Source organism: Prinia subflava, chromosome Z (assembly GCF_021018805.1).
Source record: "Prinia subflava isolate CZ2003 ecotype Zambia chromosome Z, Cam_Psub_1.2, whole genome shotgun sequence".
Classification (NCBI taxonomy): domain Eukaryota; kingdom Metazoa; phylum Chordata; class Aves; order Passeriformes; family Cisticolidae; genus Prinia; species Prinia subflava.
The window spans coordinates 91,904,281-91,914,779 of record NC_086283.1 but is presented as its reverse complement, the minus strand read 5'-3'; the positions used below and the strand labels follow the sequence as shown (position 1 = coordinate 91,914,779).

The window sequence follows — 10,499 nt, the reverse complement described above, 5'->3', positions numbered from 1 at the left end:
ATGTTCGAGAAGTAAGTTATTTGTATATCTTGATATGTATTCCAGTGAGGACGCTATTCATGGAACTCATTCGTTTGTCCCATCTTTAAGCAGAATACACTTCTTTAAGGACAGACTGCCATAACCTCTCTTCAACACCTGAGGGCACTCCATGACCAGCTAAATGAAGAACACAGCTGTACCAAAGCTCACCTGAGGCAGGAGAGCTATCAGCTACCTAACAGCAGGAATCAAATGATGGGGCCAGCCAGGTAAAGGTCGGGGCTGCCTGCCAAACCAGTGCGGGCTGCCACCCGAGTCCAGTATGAATTGTGTGTTTACTGAATTGACTTAGACTGGCATACTGGATAGGGAAAATCATATTAGTGGCACGAAGTATTCAGAAAGTTCAGTTGAGAGTCAGTCTGGAAGCCACGTATATGGTGTTGGTCCTGATTTCATATAAAGCTTTTGTTTCCCTGGCAAACTCATGCTCATGAACACAGTGACAAAGCTCCATAACTGGAGTTGGGCATCCAGGATTTAATGTACTTCTTTTTGGAAATTTAAGTCTCTGAACACCTCACTTTCATAATGTTAGAGTGAGAATAAGCAGTTCCTGACAAAGCTTTCTTCCCACAAGCCTCTAATCAGACAGCTTCTAACTCTGTCAAATTCCCATTCCTCATCTGAACCAGGGATTTATGCACACCCAGTCTTCCCAGATCCTCGGTAATAATGGCTTTTATGAACAGCTGTATATTTGTGTCAAAACGGAGCTGTAGGAATAAGTGATTGCATTTTTTTTCTAGAGACAGAGACAGAAGGAATGCCTGAGGCCTGATTTTGGGCTAGGTTTGCCCTGTTTCTTGGCAGGGAAACTAATGCTGTATACTGATTTGGCTACAGAGCTGCAGCTATCTCAGCCAGCTCGCAAATGAGCTCCTTGTGAGGGTGCAGGTATATTTCAGCATTTTGCTAATTTAATTTGGAAGAAAGAGTTGGAGATTACAGAGCAAAGGTTAGGATGGCTTTCCCTTGCAAGATAGAAAAAGGTTGGTTTCATACATTTTACTGTAATGTTATTTTATCCAAGAGATCCCCTTTAGAGGAAAGCAAGTTTGCTTTGTAAAACCTCACAATAAAATGTATGGTAAATTTGGCACCGTGAGATAAGTGTTAGGTAAATGCTCCCTGTGCAAAAGTGGGAGAATGAGTCTTTGAGTAACTGCTGCATGGGACAGCCCGGCAGCCTCATGGCCTTTTGCAACTTAGAGGGAACACGGCTTAAATACTTCGTTTCAGTAAAGTAGGTGAGAACAAATAGTGCGAGTTCTGCTTATCAAACATTCCGTGTACTTAGCTTTTAACCATGTGCTTGTGTCCTCTTAAAGTCAAGCTTAATAATCTTCCCTAAAGCTTTACCGGACAAAGCTTGTTTTTCTTACGTTTGCATTTTACCATGTGCAGTACCATTTCTTTCCAGAGGAGGGAAAGCGTGTACTTCTATTCTGCCTATTTCCCCTTTCCCCAAAAGCCTTTCAGCCCAGCAGACCAGAGCAATGCACTGACACTAAACAAAGCATAGAGAAATCACGTTAATTATTCGTAACTTATTTTGCAGAAACGCGAAATTTGGAGAAAAGTAAGGTTATGTGAGGGTAAAAATATTTGTCTAGGAAGTCAATGCCTGTAACACAAAGGGCTGAGGTGGCACAGGACTGAACAAATTTTTTTTTCTCTTTTTATTTTTACCTCTACCCTTATGGTTAATGACTAATAATACTAATGTGACTTGACTAGGTTTTGCATGGTGAATTAGGAAGGCACCTGAATGCAGCAGCACATGCCCATTAAAAAAACGCAGATAGGCAGAAGAAGTGTGTATACAATCCAGTATATTTAACACTTGAGCACTGCTACCCTAATAAATACCTAAGAAGAGAAACAAATAAACAAATATTGTTGTTCTACAGTTTTTCTGGTTTTGGCTGGGGGGCATTTGTGTATTCTGTTAAGGCACGTATCCTGGTGTTGACACTCTAAAATAGTTTATTCTGTTAAGATGTGAAATGAGATATTTTTAGGGACTGACACTGAAATAACTTGCACAGTTACATGCTCTTAGAGTCACTCCTAGTAAATCAATTAGTCTTTGATTTTTACCAGCAATGAAAGCAGATAGAATTATTTTGTCTGCCAACAAGAAAATACTACTTCAGAAGTGTGTAACACACTAAGAAATTATGAATTTTGGCATCTTTGCATCTTCAGAATGGAGAAATGCAAAACTGTTTCACATTTCAGTATTTTTCTCCCAGACCATGCCTCTCTTTTTAGCAATTGTCTGCACAGAGGCCCTATACCACAACTGCCTTCAGGTGCCTTCTTGATACATTTGCTGCTTACGAATAGATTTTAGCCCTGACTTTGTCAGACAGCTGTGGGAGGTGTCCCTGGGCACGGGCTCTCCTTACGAAGGGAGGGACACGGGAGCCCCTCGGAGTGGGGCATTCACGCCAGTGATTTGTGCCATCTGAGCAAGTCCATGGGCCTCAGCTCCGTGCTGGCGCCGTCTCCCTGCTGTGGTGCAGCGGCTTTGGCATAGGCGGGACAAACTCCTTCCCTCCTCAGGTGTAGCACCAGGGGCTGCTCCTGCAGGCCACAGCTCGGCTCGTCCATCGCCACCCGGCACTGCCCCGCACGCTGCAATCCCCGAGCGAGGAGAACACATCTTACACTGCAGCTCTCTCGGAGCGCCCACACGGGACGGTGGCGGCCGGAGCACCCTCCGCCGCTCCAGCGGGTTCAGCCCCCGTTCGCCCCGCCGCTCCGCTCTCCTCCCCGCACACCGCCCGGCAAGGGAGGGCAGAACGGCACAGCGCTGCGCGGCCCGGCGCTGCTCGGGCCCTCCCGGGGCGGGCCGAGCCGGGCGGGCGGGGCGCGTTCCGATGGGACCGCCCCGCAGCGTCGGGGCGGAGCCGCTCCCGCTCTATAAGGGGAGAGCCGGGGCGCTGCTCGGCGTTGCGAGCAGAGCGGGTGGAAGGGGTAGAGCAGGGAAAGCAGGAGCGAGGAGGGCAGGCAGCACGGAGCCGGCGGGGCGCGGTGATGGAGCTGCTACGGACTATCGCCCACCCACCGGGCGGCGGCGGTGCCAAATGCTGCGAGGCGGCGGCGGGCAGAGCGGCCGGCGGCGAGTCGCGCAGGAAGAAGGCGGAGGAGCCGCCGCACCAGCACGGCCACCCCGCGGCCGAGGTCTCCCGGATTATAACCGACCCCACGACAGGGAAGCGCTACTGCCGCGGCAAGGTGCTCGGAAAGGTAATGGCCGCGGCGAGCCCCGTGCCCTCCCGCGGTGCGCCCGGCTGGCCGCCCGTCTCGGCGGAGCGCGGCGCGGCCGGCGGGCGCTGCCCCTGCGTTCCGCGGAGCGCGGAGTGCGCCGCGCTGCCCGCACGACCTGCCCGCGCCGGGCGCGGCGGCTCCCAGCGCCCCGGAATCGTGCCTTGGGCTCGGGCGAGCCCGCGGGAATCACTGAGGTGTTCATGCGGGGAGTGGGGAGTGCGAGCCTTCCGACAGACGATGAACCCGGGACTGTCCTTAGAAAATTGCCCTTTGCCAAGGAAGTTGCGCTTCTTGACTAATACATGAGCTGGTGAATGACTAAGTGCGGGACCGCATTTATACCTGCTCTAATTGCCTTTTTCTCCTATGTCTCTCTAGGGTGGTTTTGCCAAGTGTTACGAGATGACAGATTTGACAACAAATAAAGTTTATGCTGCGAAAATCATTCCTCACAGCAGAGTAGCAAAACCTCATCAAAGGGAGAAGGTATGTATGCATGAATGGTTTTGATTTTTTTTTCCTTCTCTAATTCTTTGTGTGCTGGATTGCCTACCCCTTTTCCTGAAATGGTTCTGGTAGAGCTGTCTGCTCAACCTTGTGGAAGTAAGGCTAACAACAGCTTTCTTTTTTCCCACTATCTTGTCTTTTCAGATTGATAAAGAGATTGAGCTGCACAGAATGCTTAATCATAGACATATTGTGCAGTTTTACCACTACTTTGAAGACAGAGAGAATATTTACATTCTTCTGGAATACTGCAGTAGAAGGGTGAGCATCAGCTGGGCGAAATCCAGTATTTACTTACCTGGAATCTGCAACTAAATTATGTGTGTGATGCGTAAAAGGTATTTTTTGTGGCTTTAGTTGTTGTTTCTCTACATACTCATTTACTTTTGTTTAATGTGAATCTTTTGCACGAATTGCCAGTGACACTTGCGCGTTTGTTTTTCCTCTGCAGTCAATGGCTCACATCTTAAAAGCGAGGAAGGTATTGACAGAACCAGAAGTACGATACTACCTCAGGCAAATTGTGTCAGGGCTCAAGTATCTCCATGAGCAGGAAATCTTACACAGGGATCTTAAACTAGGTAAGTTCTCCAGACTGCCGACCTCAAAACACACTCCTCCAGTCCTGTCAGCATTGTACCACTTTATCCTTGTATGGCGATAGTTTGTTTAGTAGAAGCAGCTTAGTCTGTCTTTACAGTGGAAACTCATAGTGCTTAAGGGATGACATTAAGCATTCCTACCTAAAAAAAAAAAAAAAAAAAAAAAAAAAAAAAAAAAAAAAATCTTGCCTAGCTTCTGGCTCTGAACAAAGTATGAGTCAGCACCTGTGGCAAATGCATTCCTACCTTGGCAGAGATGGACCAACTGGAATTTCTTTGTCTGCCAGGTAACTTCTTCATCAATGAGAACATGGAACTGAAGCTGGGTGACTTTGGCTTGGCAGCTCGGCTGGAACCACTGGAGCACAGGAGGAGGTAGGAGCATCAAAAATTTATAGTCTAGTAGTAAATGAAACTCAATTAATGTGAAAATGAGAAGTTGTGTTCCATGGCAAAAGCTGGTTACGGCCCCTCCAGTATCATGAAGACAAAATCATAAAACATCTGTGCTATCAAAGCTCCTACAGCTCCTCTTTAGATGTCTCAAATTCTTGTTTGAACTTGAGAGAAAAACCTGTCCTATGAAAAATAGCTCCTTCTTCTTTCTTTTTGAAATACTAACCAGTTCTGTGGTGTCTTTGATTTTTCAGAACAATATGTGGCACACCAAATTACCTCTCTCCAGAAGTCCTCAACAAACAAGGGCACGGCTGTGAATCTGATATATGGGCCTTAGGCTGTGTAATGTAAGTACTTCCCTGCCTTTGAAATGGAATATATCTATCACTGGCTTAGGCTTTTGAGAGTTCAAAGGGAATGCAGTACTGCATCCATTTATAGCCTTTCGTACATCTGTAGCTCAAATGCAGAGATCCTTTTTTCAGAGATGGAGTTCTTTTTTTGTAGTTGTAGGCACAAGTGCGGTGGGTGTATATAATAAGAGTTTGCCTTTGCCTTTAAACAGGTATACAATGCTGTTGGGAAGACCCCCGTTTGAGACTACAAATCTTAAAGAAACATACAGATGTATAAGGGAAGCAAGATACAGCCTGCCTTCATCTCTCCTGGCACCTGCAAAACACTTAATAGCTAGCATGTTGTCAAAAAACCCTGAAGATCGGCCCAGTTTAGATGAAATAATTCGACATGAGTTCTTCTTACAGGTTTGTACTGTCTGCTATCAGTATGGTGAAAAAGCACACAAAAATGCACTTCATGGTCTAAAAATCTTTTGTGTTGCATTTCCACAGGGCTTTACACCTGACAGACTTTCTGCAAGCTGTTGTCACACCGTCCCTGATTTCCATTTGTCAAGTCCTGCTAAAAATTTCTTCAAAAAAGCAGCTGCTGCACTCTTTGGGGGTAAAAAGGATAAGGCCAGATACTTCGACACACATAGTAAGTTCAAGCCTAGATACAGTCCACTTACCTCTATTGCATCAGTTTGATATTAGTGTACATCTGTGAGATAGCAACAGAACACCATATCTGTGTCTCAGAGCTTTCCTGGGTTAGTTTTGACATTTTTCTTGATAAGAATAGATGATAGCCTGCCCACCTATGCCAGCTTACATATGTGAATGCTTCTTACAGCATCCATATCTGTATTGGTGAACTGTTAGTTTGTAATGTCTAGTGAAATTTAGTCTCTTAAATGATTTGAGTATAATGGCATTATTTCTGTGGGAGACTATGGCAGGCTTAGAAGAAGCTGCTGGAGAGAGAGACTGTGTTTTCTGCAGCTAAGTTGTGCTTTCTATAATTCAGTAGCACTTCCAGATTCAGAGTTAAATATTTTTTCCTGTATTGCAGACAGGCTAGCTAAAGAAGATGAAGAAATCTACAAGCTCAGGCATGATTTGAAGAAGACATCGATAACCCAGCAGGCCCCTAAACACAAGACAGACGAGGTATATGCAAGTGCAGTTCAATTCAAATCCAGTAACAGTTGGGTGGAGTAGCTATAATTAAATTATATTTGACTTGGATATCAGAACTGGGGCTGTACACAGCATAATCAAGCTTAAATGATTAGCACAGTTGCTTTAAGAGGGTTTAAACAAGCATCACAAAGGTATGGTAGCCTTTGTAGGGAGACTATAAATTTTGGCTTTTGAGTAATTACAGTATCTACCTAGACTCCATTGTTGCCTGTGCGTTAACTTGTCTGCCAGGTGCTATTTCTCAATATTCCAAATACAGGGCTTCAGTTCATGATTAACTAGGGCTTCTTCAAATGATTTGCTGAAATCTATCTTTTACTATTTGGTGTTCAGATGGGCACACAGCTGCTCCCTTGCTAGGGCAGGAGAGCAGAGAACTGGTTAATAGTCTGTGAGATGCAAATTGAAGATCTAAAGAATAGAAAGACCTGGTGTGCTGCTCTAAGCTCAGTCTAGCAGCAGCTCTTTGTACTTTGTAATCTTTGTACATGAATACCAGTTTGCCTAGAATTTATCATTTGTTGAGAAACAGGAGAGCTATGCAAAACTTGTGTATAAGCCTTGGCTTGTGTTATGTTGGATGTTTACATGTCTGACATCTCTTCTAGGAGATTCAGCCTCTTATCACGACAGTGGTGAAGCCGGGAGCATTGCCAGAAACTAAGCAGATTGGAGACTCCATTAGGATGATAGTCAGAGGAACTTTGGGAAGCTGCAGCAGTAGCAGTGAATGTAAGTGCAGCAGAATGTGACCTCTGAGTCTGAATCCCACCTTTATTTTTGTCATATCTTAAAAGACTGAAACAAATATCTGCTTTTATCCTCTTACTTTTGATGCTGTAAAAGCCAATATTTTTTAAAAATTTTAATTAGAAAGTCATTAAGGCTAGATTTCTTAAAATCTAGGTAGCTAAAAGGTATAGAATGAAAATCTTCTATTTGCTCTTGACAGTCTAATAATCCTTCCTTTTCAGGTTTGGAAGACAGTACCATGGGAAGCGTTGCTGATACAGTTGCAAGAGTATTGAGAGGATGTCTGGAGAACATGCCAGAAGCAGAGGGCAATCCCAAAGAGCAGCTGACAGCATCCTTCCAGTGGGTTACAAAATGGGTGGACTATTCCAACAAGTACGGCTTTGGGTACCAGCTGTCAGATCACACTGTTGGTGTCCTCTTCAACAATGGGGCACATATGAGCCTTCTGCCAGACAAAAAGTAAGAACCATTACAAAGCCAGCAACTCACTAAGGCAGTTTTAACATGAAATATTTGTTTCTCATCACTAACCTTCTTATTTTCTTTTTTTCTCTTTCAGGACAGTGCACTACTATGCTGAGCTAGGCCAATGCTCTGTCTTTGCAGCCACAGAGGCTCCTGAACAGTTCATTAGCCAAGTAACTGTACTGAAGTATTTCTCTCACTATATGGAGGAGAACCTCATGGATGTAAGTTCAACACCTTCAGGGTCCTGAGCTGTTAGAATACACTAAATGTGAACTAAGTACTTAACACAGTCTGTTCCCTTTCCCAGGGAGGAGACTTGCCCAGCCTAACAGATGTACGCAGGCCCAGGCTTTACCTCTTACAGTGGCTCAAGTCTGATAAAGCGTTAATGATGCTCTTCAATGATGGCACGTTTCAAGTAAGTATGGTAGCATCACCAGAGAAAATGTCTTGAAATACTTCATTGCAATAAAACTAGCTAAGTCTCAGAAACTGAGAGGAGAAAGTAGACAAACAACAATTGACTTCTCTTTTACAGGTGAACTTCTACCATGATCACACAAAAGTCATAATTTGCAATCAGAGTGAGGAATATCTCCTTACCTACATAAATGAAGACAGGATATCCACAACGTTTCGTCTGACAACTCTTCTGGTTTCGGGATGTTCATTGGAATTAAAACACAGAATGGAATATGCTCTGAACATGCTGCTGCAGCGATGTAACTGAAGGAACTGACTCTGTTAAACCAAATGGACTCTCTTGTTCACTGTGAATCTACAGTGGAGATGGTGGAGCAACTAGTATGTTGATGATGGATGTGTGGTGGTACGAAAACTGGACTGTCCAAGTGTGCTGGGCACACATCTATTAGAAGCCTAAGCCTACTTGCTGGACTAAAATGTTGTGACAAGGAGTTCTTCGGATCATAGTTTTCCTTGCTTCATGTGTGTTAAAGATATATTTGACTTGAACTCGGAGCAGAGAGTGTCTGTTTGCTCTGTAAGAGAGCATCTCTGATGGAGTTAAACTGTGAATACACATCTGGAAGGGGAGGGAAGGGAGAGCTCCGTTGTTGGGGATAATTGTAACAAGCAGCTTCTGGTTGCTTAACTGTGAACTATGGCCATACTGTTTTTTTCCTTATTTTTCAAAAATACCCACACTTGTGGCTGGCAAAGTGCATTCCTTGTTGATTTTTTTAATTTATTACAGCCTAAAGTGAAGTATTTATTACTTTTTTTTTTTGGACTTTGGCATTTTAAATATAAATCTGTTGGCAATAAAGAATGGAAATCTGAAACATCATTCTCTTTCTCCAGTATAACTGAGCATGCTTTACTTTGCATTACAAAAAATCTTGCAGATTTGCTTTCTATATGCTATTTTTAAAAAGTCTGCAACAGGTCTGGATATGAAGGGCAGGCAGGCTTGTCTGTGTAATAGCTATGCCCACTTGCAGTCACAAACACCAGCATGGCTATTGTTAACTATAGCTGCAATCCTAAAACAACTGCTGATGGAGCCTACAGACTAACAATGTGTAACTAAGGGCTTAAAACAAAAGTATGGATCACTTTGAGATACATCCCAAACCTGACATTTTAGACTGACTGAAAAGAACTCCTCTGGATAGTATGTAGGGGACTGAAGGATAAGGAAAGGAGCTGTGTAAGTTCCTCTGCCTGCTCTGAAGCCTTGTTCTTATCAAGAGCATGAGTATCCTGATACCTCAACAGCAGAATTAATTGACCATACCTATCACTTCCCCTCTACTGCACTTTATTTTGTTACTTTTTATCCTTGATTAAATGGTTAGCCCCGTAAAGTAAAATCAAAAAGGTGAAAAAACTAAAGGGTGACTGAGTGTCAATCTTTGGTTTGCTCTGCCCAACTGATGTCTTACGTATTATGTACATAAGGTAGTAGTTTAAACACTGGTGATTGTTTAAAGTTAAATTACAATTTATGACACTAAGTTAAAACACTAAGTTTTCTGTAAAGCAGTTCAAAACAGCTGAGACTAACATAGGGATGATCTGCTGCTTTCTGCAATCCTACTGCTTGTAAACATCCACTTACATAAGTAATGGCTTTCCAAAACTGAAGGCAGTACCATTTGCCAGTGGAAACCATACAAATAGGTGCAATTATGGAGAAATCAAGGACTCCAGGCAGGGGAAATTGTCTCACTTGTGGACTAGGCTTATTTCTCTTAGATATTGCATAGACTGGACTTGTATAAACACAGAGCTGTCTTCAAGCAACTGTTCTGATGCAACAGCAAGCAGTTCAATTACTTGCTTCAATTACGTGATTACTTGACCTATTGTTCCCATAAGTGAATGAAGCCTTTTCTGAAAGACATCAATTACTGTCAGTGTATCAATCACAGTGGCTGAATGTAAGGAAAGGCAGAGTAATAAAGCACAGACTAAACAAAGTACAGATGTCAATCTGAAATAGTGAGCAGAGTACTTATCGCTGGCCTGCTTCATCTTGCAGCAGCTGTGTATGAATGTGATTGGGTTTGCTGTATTGAATACCATGCATTAGGTAATATTTATTTACTTCTCAAGTCTAGACAGGAAGAACCAATTGAGTTCTTCAGATGGATTCATTAACGTAACTCTAGGCAGTTAAGTGAAGTTAAATATATACTTGCTATAGTGAGCAGAATTCAGCTTCCCAGCTGTCTACTTTTTTTCAAGGGATAACGGCTGATTTTATTCCTGAGAAGCCATGACTTACACAATTCTGCTGCACACATAGAGCTACTATTGTGTTCTTTTCCCTAACAAAGTAAAATCTCCCTTTTTGTTTCTGATACCAGTATACAGTTTGTGAATTTCAAACACAAAATTTACTAGAGCTGTAGTACTTCACATAGAAAAAACCTTA

At 43.4% G+C, this 10,499-nt stretch overlaps 1 protein-coding gene across 1 annotated transcript; it reads left to right on the top strand.

The window, feature by feature from the left end:
• The first annotated feature begins 2,985 nt into the window (after positions 1–2,985).
• Positions 2,986–8,901, top strand: PLK2 (polo like kinase 2). Its single transcript, XM_063423044.1, has 14 exons — positions 2,986–3,300; positions 3,700–3,807; positions 3,973–4,089; positions 4,280–4,409; positions 4,718–4,805; positions 5,081–5,176; positions 5,395–5,593; positions 5,681–5,828; positions 6,243–6,340; positions 6,982–7,105; positions 7,348–7,588; positions 7,689–7,818; positions 7,905–8,015; positions 8,136–8,901. Exons 1-14 carry the CDS (start codon positions 3,088–3,090, stop codon positions 8,325–8,327), a joined length of 1,995 nt encoding a protein of 664 aa, XP_063279114.1. The 5' UTR covers positions 2,986–3,087; the 3' UTR covers positions 8,328–8,901.
• The last annotated feature ends 1,598 nt before the right edge of the window (positions 8,902–10,499 follow it).

What these genes read in the sequence shown, in the direction of transcription:
- PLK2 (XM_063423044.1), top strand. Translation starts at nt 3,088, where the DNA reads ATGGAGCTGCTACGGACTATCGCCCACCCACCGGGCGGCGGCGGTGCC. An exon ending in AACCTCATCAAAGGGAGAAG is followed by an intron (nt 3,808 to 3,972) that starts GTATGTATGCAT and finishes TTGTCTTTTCAG; the next exon opens with ATTGATAAAGAGATTGAGCT. An exon ending in CAGATACTTCGACACACATA is followed by an intron (nt 5,829 to 6,242) that starts GTAAGTTCAAGC and finishes CCTGTATTGCAG; the next exon opens with ACAGGCTAGCTAAAGAAGAT.